At 37.7% G+C, this 13,826-nt stretch overlaps 3 protein-coding genes across 8 annotated transcripts; all 3 read right to left on the minus strand.

The window, feature by feature from the left end:
- Nucleotides 1-815: 815 nt before the first annotated feature.
- On the minus strand, nt 816-6,319 carry RB195_009273 (uncharacterized protein; the record flags this gene model as incomplete). 3 transcript variants are annotated; one of them, XM_064189754.1, is made up of 15 exons in its annotated part: nt 816-846; nt 1,215-1,276; nt 1,398-1,522; nt 2,544-2,626; nt 3,042-3,146; nt 3,230-3,347; nt 3,402-3,497; nt 3,840-3,942; nt 4,504-4,568; nt 4,632-4,713; nt 4,769-4,860; nt 4,919-4,988; nt 5,061-5,213; nt 5,941-6,137; nt 6,247-6,319. In XM_064189754.1, the coding sequence occupies 15 exons, from the start codon at nt 6,317-6,319 to the stop codon at nt 816-818; spliced, it is 1,455 nt and encodes a 484-aa protein (XP_064047336.1). The 3 variants fall into 3 exon arrangements, with proteins under 3 accessions (XP_064047336.1, XP_064047337.1, XP_064047338.1); XM_064189755.1 differs by lacking the exon at nt 816-846 and adding an exon at nt 992-1,088; XM_064189753.1 differs by lacking the exon at nt 816-846 and having other exon boundaries at nt 1,211-1,276.
- A 508-nt stretch (nt 6,320-6,827) lies between these two features.
- On the minus strand, nt 6,828-10,347 carry RB195_009274 (uncharacterized protein; the record flags this gene model as incomplete). Of its 2 annotated transcripts, XM_064189757.1 has the most annotated exons (5): nt 6,828-6,951; nt 9,020-9,162; nt 9,338-9,482; nt 9,541-9,686; nt 10,345-10,347. In XM_064189757.1, 5 exons carry the CDS (start codon nt 10,345-10,347, stop codon nt 6,828-6,830), a joined length of 561 nt encoding a protein of 186 aa, XP_064047339.1. The 2 variants fall into 2 exon arrangements, with proteins under 2 accessions (XP_064047339.1, XP_064047340.1); XM_064189756.1 differs by lacking the exon at nt 10,345-10,347 and having other exon boundaries at nt 9,541-9,599.
- A 364-nt stretch (nt 10,348-10,711) lies between these two features.
- Nucleotides 10,712-13,607, minus strand: RB195_009275 (uncharacterized protein; the record flags this gene model as incomplete). Of its 3 annotated transcripts, XM_064189760.1 has the most annotated exons (13): nt 10,712-10,867; nt 10,991-11,063; nt 11,129-11,194; nt 11,257-11,381; nt 11,474-11,591; nt 11,658-11,708; nt 11,867-11,983; nt 12,075-12,137; nt 12,216-12,223; nt 12,294-12,392; nt 12,643-12,783; nt 13,430-13,504; nt 13,569-13,607. In XM_064189760.1, the coding sequence occupies 13 exons, from the start codon at nt 13,605-13,607 to the stop codon at nt 10,712-10,714; spliced, it is 1,131 nt and encodes a 376-aa protein (XP_064047341.1). The 3 variants fall into 3 exon arrangements, with proteins under 3 accessions (XP_064047341.1, XP_064047342.1, XP_064047343.1); XM_064189759.1 differs by having other exon boundaries at nt 11,867-12,000; nt 12,216-12,392; XM_064189758.1 differs by lacking the exons at nt 10,712-10,867; nt 10,991-11,063 and having other exon boundaries at nt 11,098-11,194; nt 11,867-12,000; nt 12,216-12,392.
- Between the last annotated feature and the right edge of the window lie 219 nt (nt 13,608-13,826).

The following is a 13,826-nucleotide window of genomic DNA, read 5'->3' on the forward strand; positions in this document are numbered from 1 at the left end:
TTTTGAGTGTGAGTAGTAAAAAGAATAGATATTTAGCCCCTCAAAAGCTAAACTGGGCTGCCATGGCAGAGGTGGGAGTAGTTAAATTGAATGTTGAGCAGTTTCAAAGGTAACTGATTTAGAGGTCCAAAAAATGCAAAATCTTCTACTGATAAGAAGAATCAAGCATTACTAAAAATCCACATATTTTATATGGCGTTAACATATGTAGTCGTCATATATAGTCGGGTCAAAACGGCATTAAGCTAGCGGTTACTGTTGCGAAAGGGCTACATAATTTGCGAAGTAGTCGAAGCAATGTTGTGTAGGCTAGGATCGTCTCATCGCTACAGTTCTCAGTGCTCCCACCTGGATCCAAACACCTAGCTCCACCGAATCGCTTCAAGTGCACCCGCTCGTGCAACTGCACTGAGTTGCATGTCATTTTGGCCCGTCTACATCATTCAGAAGTCTATCTGCAAAAAAAAATCAAACCGCTCTTGAACCTTAAAACTTCTCGATTCCTAGACTGCATTTCTACTTCATTTTATAGACTATTGATAGCTTATGTACACACACTAGTTAGCTGAATGAATCTGGTATAATATTCTCATCTAAAGGAAGTTCGCTTACCACCGTACGATACAGGGAGAAAGAAAATTTAAAGAAAAAAATGGGAACGGTATATTATCAGTTTCTGTTGACATACACATTGTAAAACTAACTTTGTCGAAACGATATCCAGTCGTAAAAAGAAAGAAAACCTCGACATTTATTTTGAAACACGCATAACATTTCAATTAAAACTCATAGCGAACCGTACACATAGCTGGGGATTAGTCTCGCCCGCACAAGAATATCAGGCCTCTGAATCAGCAAAAATTAACAACTACAGACAGTACGAAATAGTTTCGGATTTAATAACAGAGCCGTAATTTTTTTGCATGCATAAAAAAAATCAAAACACACTGGAACAGATGAGTATGATACGTTAGTGATGAGCAATGGTATTTCAATATATCGCAAGGAAAAGCTGCCGTTTCCAGATGACGGAACAACGTGGAATTACGTCGTGAACCGAGTTGAAAAGATCATAAGAACGGTGCATTCTAATAATTATGCCACATTGAAATATGAATATGGTAAAGTTCAAAGATCAGTAATACTGGTGGAACCAACGACCGCTAGCACCGAGAGTAAACAAGGAACGAACGAAAATATATTCTAATATTTACATGTGAACTGAGGCGCTGTAACGAACATGACTACTTGGCACTCTCCAACGAGACGGACGGTACTGAAAGAACTTGGTACTTGCCAACAGATTAACTGAGTTTTCTCAGAATTTATCAAGATTAAAATCAGGCTTATTCGAACAGCATAATCCTTAAGTATATAATATAATTTAGTTTACGAACCTTAATAAGCAACTGTCCACTTGTGGTATGTGGATTGTAGTATGCATATGCCAACCAGCCAACCAAACACAAAGAACATCCAAGCATAAAAACAAGCGCTGCGTAACCACCGCCATCTGTTTTACCTGCAACTGCGCAATTTCACTGTGTATTCTGTTTTTATACTCCGATATCATTGTGTGACCTGAATGATTTCTTACCATAGATTAATCTTCACCTGGGTTTAGTGAAGAAACGATTTTTACCCTAAACATACATTTATCGGCTCTCCATTTATTTGGAAGAGTAATTGGTTAGGAAAAATATCTTGGGAATTCACTAATTAATTAATTAACCAAAAGATGAAGCTTTCATAAGAAAAAAAAAACATCTTGTCTCCTGGTTCCAAAAATTTTGAAAGGGATGCCAGTCTGCGAAGATAGCATGTGACTATCTTTACACAGCTGATACTCTTTGTGAGAAGTCTAAGTTCTTGGGAAAAATTAGGACTAATCGCAATCTTTCAGTTTCTGAAGAAGTTATTTCGCAGCAAATGGCGTAAATAGCCAAAACTGATCAGTATCTGGAAAAAAATTAAATGACGATTCAATCAACTCTGCGGGTGACCATTCAGATTAAATCACATGACTTCATAGCGTCACAAAGTTTATGAGTAATTTCATTTTGAAACCAAAACAAGAGAAGGAAAAATTGCTTCGCATATTATGGATATAGTTGCTTCCACTATATGAGAGAGAAATCATTTCTCTGTCATAAGAAACTGTCTACATTCTTAACGCTGCTAGCTGTTTCCTTTGCAAAGAATTTATGCAAACTCTTCACTAAGTTGTTCATCAAAGGCTGTCTCCCAGCAAAAAAGAAAGAGTTTCTCAGCGAACATTTGTACTACTTTTGTTCTACCTAGGCCCTTAGGCGAATACGTTATCTTTAATGAGATGAGCACGTTTTGGACGCTCGGTAAAGAAAATCCTGTTGTTTTTATTGTAATCTCAAACAGAAACCAAATCTATGGTGAGCCAACATATAAAAGTTAGGATAGCGATTTTTTGCAGATATAGATGTGACGCAATCAGTGAAACTGTAACATGGGGACGAATTAATAGGAAGAGAAAAAAGCGAAATCAATATATGAACAAGAATAATTACCTTTTACTTTTTCAGATTTTCGTTCCTTCTCCAGTGGTATAACATCATCCGGTGAAGACGGTTTCTCCGAAGCAGGAGTTGAACTGAAGTTAACTTTTGTTGTAGCGTAAATAACAGTGACATTTCCTCTTGAACCTTATACGAATATATATATATATATATATATATATATATATGTTAGTTGAATGGAACTATCATTTAACTATCGACAGAGTGGAAGGCTAGCAGTAAGCGAAAGCAGGTACGGATGAATAAAAAACAGAGACGATAGAGAAGAATATTGACTGAATATTAGCCAGGAATGAAAACAAGACGACAGGTCAAAAAACAAAAGAAAAAATAACAAAGCAAAATATAAGTGAAGAAAGTCTGACAGAAAATATACTTAGTGGTAAGAAACGGGGTCAACTGTTTCACAGAATGATGAGCAAAATGTGGAATCTCCACATACAATAAGAAACTGAACTTCGCTTATTAACTTTAACTAATGACGAGTACCTGTCATCTTCTACCTCATCCTCGTCGGTAGCCGCATTACAATACATGTTCTTCCCTTGATTCTTACAGTTATTTTCAGCCCAATGTTGACGACGACGATGAATTCTGCAAATAAGGGGGAAAATTCGGTACACTTTGACTAATATAGTGTTGTTCTCTGGGAAATAAAAGTGCTGTTTTCAACTCACCCTCCCTGATCAGTGCAAAACGGCCCTCCATGAGATTTCTTTGCATGACACCATGAACATGTAAAATGCTTCAATGTAGCATTGGAACAGGACTCACAAGTTTGGAAACCAATGCATGCTTAAAAAAGTGTCGTAGGAATAGACGTAAGCGAACAGCTAATGAGACACTTACCAGGTTGTGCTTCTAGGTAAACAACAGTATCAGTCAAAACTTTTTCGAGAGGAATTTCGATTCGGTGATACTCATAGATGACACGTTTAGGACTCACTGCAACACAAGAAGTTATGATTTTTTTTACATAGTAATAAGGGTTTGAAAGAGAATGCCACTTCTTTTTCAAGTCTTTTAATTAGTCTCAAGAACATACTAGGATTTTATTTTGCAATTTTTCCCTTTTTAATTTCTTCAGCAAAAAAGTCATCTGTTATTTATAAAGGATATTAGAATACATTTCTACGCACTTGATAGCTTTACATTAATCACTTGATACGAAGACATAAAATGTCGCTCTTTCAGTAATTGCAGAACATCCTCGTTATTTAACCTTCTTAACACTGATACTTCAGATGGAAGGTTTTGTACTCGTTTTATGGCAGAGAAAAAACCAACTTGTTCCGTGAGTCATGAGCATGTGATGGTACAGATAAGCATCACTAATGCCACACTTTACAGGATGTTGTTCGTCACTTATATTTGACACGTTCATCGGCACCTACAAAAATTAAACTCGTTTTCGTAGTTCCAGCATTCCAACACATTTTACTGTCAGCAATACATTTTCTTTTCTGTTTCAGAATCAAAATACAAAATTGCGTAGATACTAATAACACCATTTCACCCTTTGTGGACGCTATCGTGAGAGATACTAATAACACCATTTCACCCTTTGTGGACGCTATATTATATATTTGGAAAACATGGCGAACTTTAGGAATTGCGTTTGGATACAAAATTGAAAAGTGGAGCAACATGTGTTGTATTTTGTGGGAGATCTTGATAATGCAGCACTCCGGCTTGTCAAAATCTGACATCTAATGTAAGAGCGGTGCTGAAGTAGCGTTGCATTACACTTTTTTTTCGAATACACGCTAATCCTCCAAAGTTTTTCATACACAGCGAACATATTCTCAAAAAAAAAAGCAAAGGTGGATTTACGAAGAAGATGGACAAAAATTTAAGCACAGTCGAAGTTGTCCCTAGAAAAACTCTGGAAAAGAAAACTTTTCAAATGCCAATGAAAAAAAAAACGGAAAAATCGTTTCAAAACACTCACATTTTTGTAAACAAATGCAATGGAGCCATTTTTATACAATGACGCCTGGAATGTGAATGAGCCGGCTGAAAAGGGAAAGAAATTCGTTGGAATCAGTCGATGCCCTCCAGAGTAAGGCAAAAAAGCACCTTGCTGCTGCTCCCTTAATTGTACTTTCCTCCATTCTACTACAAAACGCTCACCATCATCCGCATAGAGAATACTTGAACCCTAAACCAAGGCACCAATCTGCAAATCTTACAAATTAAAAAGAAATGACGCTAACATCTAGTGTTGTGTGGAAATTAGCCATAAGCGGGGCGATATACTGCGTGGCAGCCAACCAGTTGTGAGTTTGATCGCCGACGTAGAGGAATCCTGGAATGTGCAAGATTGATTGTGTGAGTAAATGTCCCAAAATTCGCAATCAACATACCTCCAGTGGCAATAGTTAGATTCATCATCATATGTCCATAGAAAGGGAATTTGAAGCTAAGTTTAGCGCCCTGTAGTGAAAAGCCAACTATATTATCTTAATTACTGAAATTAAGAAAAGTTCTTGAGAGCGTAAAACTGACGACAGCCCTCCGATAGGTTCCAGACAGAAGCGGGTGGCTCGCGTTACCGACTACTCCTGGTTTCTTTAACATCGTGTCAATGTCGACCCAATAATTGTTCATTTGTTCAGAACGATTTGAATATATAGTCACTAGGTAGTACTGGTGATCAACCTAAAATGTCTTTGCAGTTAGCATAGAAATGTTTGAGGAGGAAGTTCTTGGGACTGAACAGCAAAAGAGAATATCCAGTGTTCGATTAGTTTCGTACACAGAAAATACCAAAAATATATGGGAGACTCAGAAACTATGTCACTAATCTCATAAATTGAGAAAATGAACCACCTGAAGAATTAGTTGTTGTAACGTTTCCAGTTTGTTATTTAACAACACACATAAGTACTTTTAAATAACAAACTGGAAACGTTACAACTTCAGTACGATGATACGTATTAAGAAGAGTAGGATGAGTATTAGAAAGCAAGCAGAAGCTAAAGCGTTACGACAGGGAAAATCTAAATCGCCGGTAGAGAGAATAAGATAATTTTTCGAACAGAAAACGAGTTGGAGTAAAAAAAGACTACCCCTTAAAAACGACTAAAATTGCGACAACTACTTTTATTTTGAACCTACTTTTATCAAGACATTTTCTCGGCAATTTACGCCGTTCCATCCGTTCCATTCCAATATCAAATTAGATATCGTTCAAAGACTACGAAAAAACTCAGAAATTTCGTCTACGCCTATAAAATAGCCGATAAAAGGCCTCCTACAAGGTATTTGATCGTTAGAAAGAAGAATACCAGACTCATTTGGAAGGAAAATGAGGGGTTGCAGTTACCAACAACGTGTCACTGATTAAGAATGTACTTTAAAGAAGGAAGAATAATTATCGACTAACTGTGTTGTTTTCCTTTTCCACTTCCACTTCATCTGGTATATGTGTATTCCACATATCCGGCCCTTCATGTTCCTCAGGAGCCTTTTCTTGGGGCAATTTGTAGGACGCACGTCGCACACGTGTCTTGGATTGCGGAAGTAGTTGGAACATAGGTGAAATATCCTCATACCGAAGAATTAGTGGCAAATCATTGTGGTCTGAAATGCGCGATTTTTAAGGAATGGATTCCCTCTAAAACTGAAATAATAAAGAGGAGGATTAGTGTAGCGGAAAATGAAAAGGAAAGAAGTACTACGGCATTCTCACCGGTGAATCCATCGACGATGATATCGACGAAGTATATTAGTAATACTACCTTCAAGAGCGCTCCTCCAAGCATTAGGAGATTTGTGAAGAGTAACAGAAAGAAACAAAAGTTAGAAGTGCAAGTGTACAGAGAAGGTAAATATGTGCCTGAAAACCATGTTATATGTATGAGAAAAAAAAAACTGCAAAAAATGTGTATCCTTGGAAATAATAATGCAGAGTTCCGCTCTACTCTGAAGCGAACAGAATACATTCCAACATCAGTATACCTTTAACTCTAATCAAACCGGTTACATTATTTGCCCATAGTCACACCACAAAAGTACATCGCATCAAGGGAATGTGCTGCACGTTTAAATAAAACATGTAGAATTGAAAAATTGCTACGAATAACGAGAAGAGAAGCAATTTTTACAGAAGTACGTCAGGAAACCAGTACAGGATTTTGCGAAACAACCAGCGAAACAGAAATTTACAAATCACAATAATTAGAAATATAATAGATTATTAAAACATTACGTTCGTACTGAGAACTAAATTACATAAGAATATGAACGAAGGAGACAGAATGCATGAATCACTTAATCATGAGGTTTTTTGAATATAGCTCGGTCGACTTTTACTTGTTCATCGATAAGTCGATACATATAAGTAACAACACAGTCTGCTTGCACATCCAGCAATGCGAATGACGCTATAATGGGACTGAAATGCAATAGGTTAGGAAAAGCGAACAAGGAATTAAGAAAGCGAAAAATAGCACCTTCTCTACGACAAAATAAAATCAATAAGGTCTCACCATTACGAAGTCTGGATTCAATTATCAGAAAAACTAAGATATCAAAACGAAAAGAGTAGATGGAACTTTTGACCACAGGAATGAAAATCGTTATCCTCTGCCAAAATATTCTTCGAGATTCAAAGTTTAGTGCACATGAAAAAGAAATCAGACAAAGAATCAAAAACGAATAGAAGGATAGGTGCATGGACGGCCCAAATTCGGAGAGATGAAACGGAAAGGAGTTCAAGTCCGCAACCACACAATCTCGTGTTGGATTACAGAATGAAAAGGCTGCCAGTAGAGTTCACTGCGGCGCGGTTTGACGGCTCTTTGGTTTGGTGGTTATTGAATGTTCACAATTGAACCGCTAGAGCGCGCCGCTGTGAACTCTGCTCGTAGACAAACAGGTTTCTGTAACAGGGACTGTAATTTCAAATTTTCTTCTAACATTTACACCTAGGGAGATTTCTGACCTCATAGCACCACTTAATGAGATCGTTTGCGATTGTCAGAAGCAAGAACTCAGTGCTTTCAAATAGTTTTTATGAACATAAGATCCGAAAACAAAGAAAAAACACATGCCATTAGGAACGTTAGATTGTTTGCTATTAATAAAGAAAGTAAAGACAGCTGGTTTAACTAAGAGGGAAAGAAGAACGTGGTAGTAGTCTTGGGGCAGGTTCCCATTTTTCTACTGAGGTTATCGTCAAGGATACCAATCATTTCTTCACTTTAACACGATAGTTCGCATCTCCCCGAACGACGCCATGAAAGTGCTGGCTTCAATCCAATTGAAGATGATTTTCCTCCGTGAAAAATGTGGGAAGGAATAAACGGAACGAAGAAATTAAAAGAAAGTAAACCCCAAACAACTGTTAAGTGGAACTGCAATAGTGTTCGTTGACAGTTTACATATTTTTCGTTTAAAAATATTCAATTCGGAAGACAAGGGGAAAGGATATCACATCACGCTTGAATTGGTTGCTGAGTGCAGCAAACGGTATCATGTACAGGGAAACAAATAGATCGTAAACGAAACGAAATCTAGCTAAAAATTCAACCAAATTAACTTAAAAAAAATCAAATCTTCATTCATTCATTCTGCTGCATTCAGTTGTACAATCGTGAAAGATAGTCTTTACCAGGGTCTTCAGCGACTATCGTTTTAGACAAAAATAACAATTGAGGTGGGTTCTGTTCCCAGAAAATTAGTAGGAGGGAATTTTTCTTCTCCACGAAAGATTAACTATAGAATACGGAGACGTATTCTACGTGAATTGTTATATATGAGATTCCAACCAAATCAAAGTTGTCTGAAAAAGTTTCCAGCGCAGCGTGCAGCATTAACTAGTTGTAATTTATTTGTATGCAAGTTTCTGTACTTACATAACTATACCATAGATCTAAAATGCTGTTTCGAGCACATGCGAATTGAGCAAAGCACCAATTTGTTTAAATATGCAGTGTTTCTGCAAATAGTCAACGAAGTATCTATACAAAATTATCGTTGGCTGGCAGGCTCCAATTTAGGCTTTGAGTGGTGACCTTGAGTCAGGTTATCATTCATCTTATGCAGGTGGAGTAAAACCGACCTAGGAAGAGGAGAAACATGAAGGTACAAATAACCTTCGACAGAACAACACCGAAATATGAACAGCTTCAAGATGTTAAATAAGGCGAGCTTTACGTATGCGTCGAAATAGATCTTGAAAAATCAAGAACAAGAAATCAAAAGAAAAAAATCTCGAGAATTGACAGGCAATGGTGAATTCAGGTTTAGAAAATAGTATTTCTCGTTTTTAAAACATTTTCTTAAGTTGATATAAATGGACATAAGAGACTAGAGGCACTTTTGCATATGTATGGAAACTTGCTAATTGCCGCAGCAGTAAAATCTCAAGTAGCTCACGTTTTGAAATGGGGACGGAAAGGGACCGACGGGAACAACTAACCGGCAGACCCAACATTTATTATATACATAAGAAATCGTACCCATCATGTGTAACTGAAAATGCTCCTGTTGCACTTCCAGGGTTTACATAGAAGCGTCCACCACTTTCTCGAACGCTACATTCGTGAGAATGTCCACTGACGAGAACGTCTACATCCAATTGCCGGGCAAGCTGCTCTAACATCTGAAAGATCTTGATCTGTAGGACAACAATAAAATAATGGAATTGCGGATAAATCCTTCAGTCCTACTTATTCATTGAATACTAGGTGGAATGTATTCGAACACCAAAAGAAATAAAATCCCCTCATAACTGATGCAAGAAGAAAAAACATCTTAAAAAAAAATGCGCAACGCACCGCCTCATCTCCCCAAGGAATTATCTGATGACCATGTATTAGACCTAGCCGGAATTGTCCAACAGTGACAACTTTTGTATCCGGATATTTCAACGATTCGTCATCAAAATCACCACGGACAACATGGACGTCTGACGAAAGCGATCTGTGTAGTACTCTACTATTAGAAGAAATATGAAGTAACTGGGGGAGTGAAACCTTACCTCAGATAGTCGACGCTCTCCCGATTGCATAGATTCCCAGTACATAGGACATGTTGCATTTTATTCGGAACCAGGAGTTTCCGAAATTTTGCGGAAAGATTATGTTCTCTGTGCGGGATATGGAAATCGCCAATCAAGAGAACCAGCTGAAAGTGTGATAGTGGTCGCATTGAACAAAAACAAAACAAACAACGGACATGAGTACTCTGAGATGGAAGAGCCAGTGAGCAGAGTATAGAGAAATAAAAGTAATCTCCAGATCAACACATTTCAGCAAAAAGTAGGACCATCAAAATGCAGTTGGTGTGATTCGCTCTTGCTTTCCTTTCTTTCCATTTAAATTTTCGAAATCCTCTTGCTTCTAAGAATATCTTGGCATTTAGTGTGCTACCATGGCAATTCAAGAAGGACACAAGTAGAATCTGAGGCTACGCGCAGAGTTTCACTAGCGTGGATAAAAGCATGCAACTTTCTAATTGATGATATTGATAATCAATAGGGCGCGGACTGCCGACCAACGGTCCATAATCGACAATTCCATCTGCTGGCAGATTTAACTTTAAACAAAAAGCTGCTGCGAAATTTGAAGAAGGAAGTGTTTGGTGAATACAGCGCAAACGAAGCATGTTAGGATTAAAATTATCCATGACGCTAGATTCATAAATTCCACTTCATTTTTGAAACATAGGAATTAGGGCAAAGTTTCATCAGTTTAAAAAAGAAAAAAGTCAGTCAAAGAACGAAAGAACACACTACCAAGTGATTTCTTATAAACGGCGGAATTCCATTTACAAACACACTTACCATGTTCGATAGTGATAGTTGAGACCAACTCCTCTCACTGTTCAGAACTCAGATACTGACCTACTGGAAGAAGAGTAATAATCCCAAATCTTCTACAGCTGAAAAAACAGAAGGAAACAAAAACAACAGTAGCAATGATAGCAAGCAGATTACAACTGCTGCGATTAATTCCAATACGAAAAATCCATTCAATGATTCATTTCGATCCAGGCATTTGTGCAGGAAGACAACAATTGACAGCAACTGACTTAATAACTCTAGGACTTGTACTCACTTTCACACTTATTTACTGCTGAACAAAAACTATTTAAATAAAACTTTAAATGTACGCATGTGGTATGAGTAATATGAGCCAGAAGGAAATTTCTCAACTACCAGTTGCAACCAAAATATTGGAAAAGAAAGGGACTATGAACTTTCCTTTTTTTCTCTTTGAAAATCGGAACGAGCACAAGCAAGTTAAGAAAAGGATTGATATTGCACTAAAAGTTGCATTGTATACTATCGCTCCTCTCCCACGCATCTAAATGTAAAAGCGTAGGATACCAGTTTAAGGATTTCCAACGGATTCATTGAATTGCATTTCATAACATTCAATTGAGACAAATTAACAAAGAGACCACGTAACCGAACAGAAAGCACTCACAGAAGTTATATACCAGTAATTCCATAAAAATAACAACATTATCCAAACAACATCTAGAAGATCTCGCAAAAATCTGAACCCTATTTACAGCGTTATGCAAATTTCGTTCACTGCCTATGAGTATTCAACGATGGCGACCTGCTTCTGAAACCTTTCTTATCAAGACCCATAATATTCAGCCATTTGTTGATAGTTTCCACACAACTAAACCAACTTTCAAATAGAAATACAGAGAGTTCCACACTGAGAGCAAAAAAAATCCGCACCTCACAACTTTCCGTTGTTGCTTTGCACAGTTGCAAGCTACAGCTCTAACCGACACAGCAGCTTCAATCATGCAAGTCGACATTATTTCAACATCAGAAAAAATAGTACCACGTGCCCAGCACCACTACAACACAACTTAAACTTTCAAAATAATTTTCCTAAAGGTTTCTAAAAGGATTTTTTAGAACCAAGGAGAACCATAGGAAAGGGACAAACCGTTCCGTTCGCTTCAATTTCGTGTACGAAACCATTGAGTTGAAGTTTGTAAAAATCGGATAAAGTAGTTGATGGAGCATCAACCATCTCGAGCAAAATTATATCCGTCAAAACCGGTCTACAAAAATCATTACTACTGAAGTGATTATTACTGAAATAATGCATCAGAGCAGTGGAAACTAACCTTCTGAAAACTTTTGAGAATTGATGTGGCTGGTATAATGCGCAATCTGAACTGCAAAGGACTGATTTAATGTGAGTGCATAAGAATTGGAGAAGCGCTCATTCTAGAACGGAGCATAAGCAAAAATTAAAGAACTGAAGATTGATTGGATGAAAAATTTCTCGAGATTCCGATCATCTTGTCATATATATTTCTTCCAAAATACTTACACATTGCGACCATTGACGTAGATATGGAAAATCCTAGCAACAAGAACTCCATCAGCAAGTGAGGAGCAATTAGAAAGTAGTACAGGAGCACCAAGTTCATTCGGCTCTTGTGGATACCTATACAGGCTGAATTCCTGTTTAAAAAAATTGCTTAGAACGTCTTTTAACAGTGATCAGTGTAACAGCACTCCGAAAGAGAAATAATCACCTGGTAAAGACTGTCATATCTGGATCTACAAGAGTAGCATTCAGCGTTGTGGACGGTTTTACTCTGGAACGGAGGAACGAAGATGTCCTCAGTATAAAGGCAGCGTCTATTAAAACAAGTACAAGGAAAAAAAGCACTTACAACATAATCTGGATGCGGCTTATCTTTCGCACCTGGTGAAATACCAAGAGCAACAGATTTTCTAAGTTGTGGAGGTACCGAAGCTTTCCAAGCAGCACTAAGTTTACATTTCCATTTACTTGCACGTGGAACTTTTCGTCCTCTGAGAATAGTCGTATCACATCCTTCCATTAATCCCTGAATTTTGTTCTTCGTGTGAGCAAAATCGCACAAACTACAACATATTAGAAGTGTGTTATCCAGAAGTGGAGTGATCGAGAAATGAAGTTTACATTTGCGGAAATCCAGAACCGAGCCGATAAGGTGTCACTAATCATCTATGCTTACGTATAACACAAGCGTCTTTGCTATTTCAACGAAATTCCCGCCGCACAATTGCGCCACATCTGGATGTCACCCTTCAGTGGTGCTCCTTTAGAAACATTACATTTTCATTGTCGTCTCCCAAATAAGCTGCAACTGCAATCGCATCCTTTTCATCCTCGTTTGTGAGGTGTTTATTTTCCATTAACAGTTCGAGAGCAATGTAACATGCATAGCAACTATTGTCGGAACACAATGCTGACGCCTGAAATGAAGTTACACTTCTAGAAAATATTACCGTACTTCTATACGTAAAATCCTTGTCTTCAAGATGAGACGATGGAAATCTTATCCATAACTTGCTACACTAAAAAATGGCAGTGTTTATGAAGGAAAAGAAGGTATATTTCAACGAAGTGTGAAAAGGGGTTGCTAAACATAGTATTGGCTGCTAACTGAAACATGGGTCAAACATTGAATGAAAATTGACTAAATTCACACTTTAAATTTCCCTTCGTCTGAAAAACTGCAAAACAAGTCCACGTGGTCAAAATCCTGAGGCCTGATGATAACAGATAGAAAATATCAGTGACAAGGTGTTTATTGCCGCTGAAAATGCTCTTATTCGCAAAGCGTTGAAAAGAAAACACTGTGGTAGACCGCTGCGGGGGCAGTGAACGCTTTTGATACAAGGGATTATAGACTGATCACAGAAGACCGATGACTTCAAGAACAGGAACTACTTGAATTTGCTCGCATTTTAAAACATCGAAGTGGAAAGTAAGTATAATCTTAGTATTATAAGGATTGGCATGACAGAACAGGTGCAATTAACCTCCGCAATCAGGAGGTGCGAAAAACGGAACGGATGAAGAGACTGAATAAAAATGAGATCGGTAGGCTACACTCACTATAGGTGATGGCAATGCTCCATCACGGAAGAGATTAACGACATGATTTCGGACACGGAGCTCCACATCAGAAGGCTGAACAGCATGTACAAAACTACTATTGTTAGGAAAAATGGAAAAAAGCGAAAAAAAAACCTACTTTCTCCTGTAGACTTTTTATCAAATCCCGATCTGCCATCTTTTAGCATGCACAGTTCTCTCTGCCAAGTCGACATTACGTTAAAAGAAATAAAACCGCAACAAAGTAACTTAGAGCTCACAACACTCGAAATGGAGGACAGCAACGAGAAATAAAAACAAGCTTTATGGTTTTTTTTCAGAAGAGAGATGTGCGAAAAAAGTGCGAAGGAGCACTTGAATCACTTGATTTACAAATACAGTAACAATATTATCGGCT

The sequence above is a fragment of the Necator americanus genome, chromosome III (genome assembly GCF_031761385.1).
Source record: "Necator americanus strain Aroian chromosome III, whole genome shotgun sequence".
NCBI classification, from domain to species: Eukaryota; Metazoa; Nematoda; class Chromadorea; order Rhabditida; family Ancylostomatidae; genus Necator; species Necator americanus.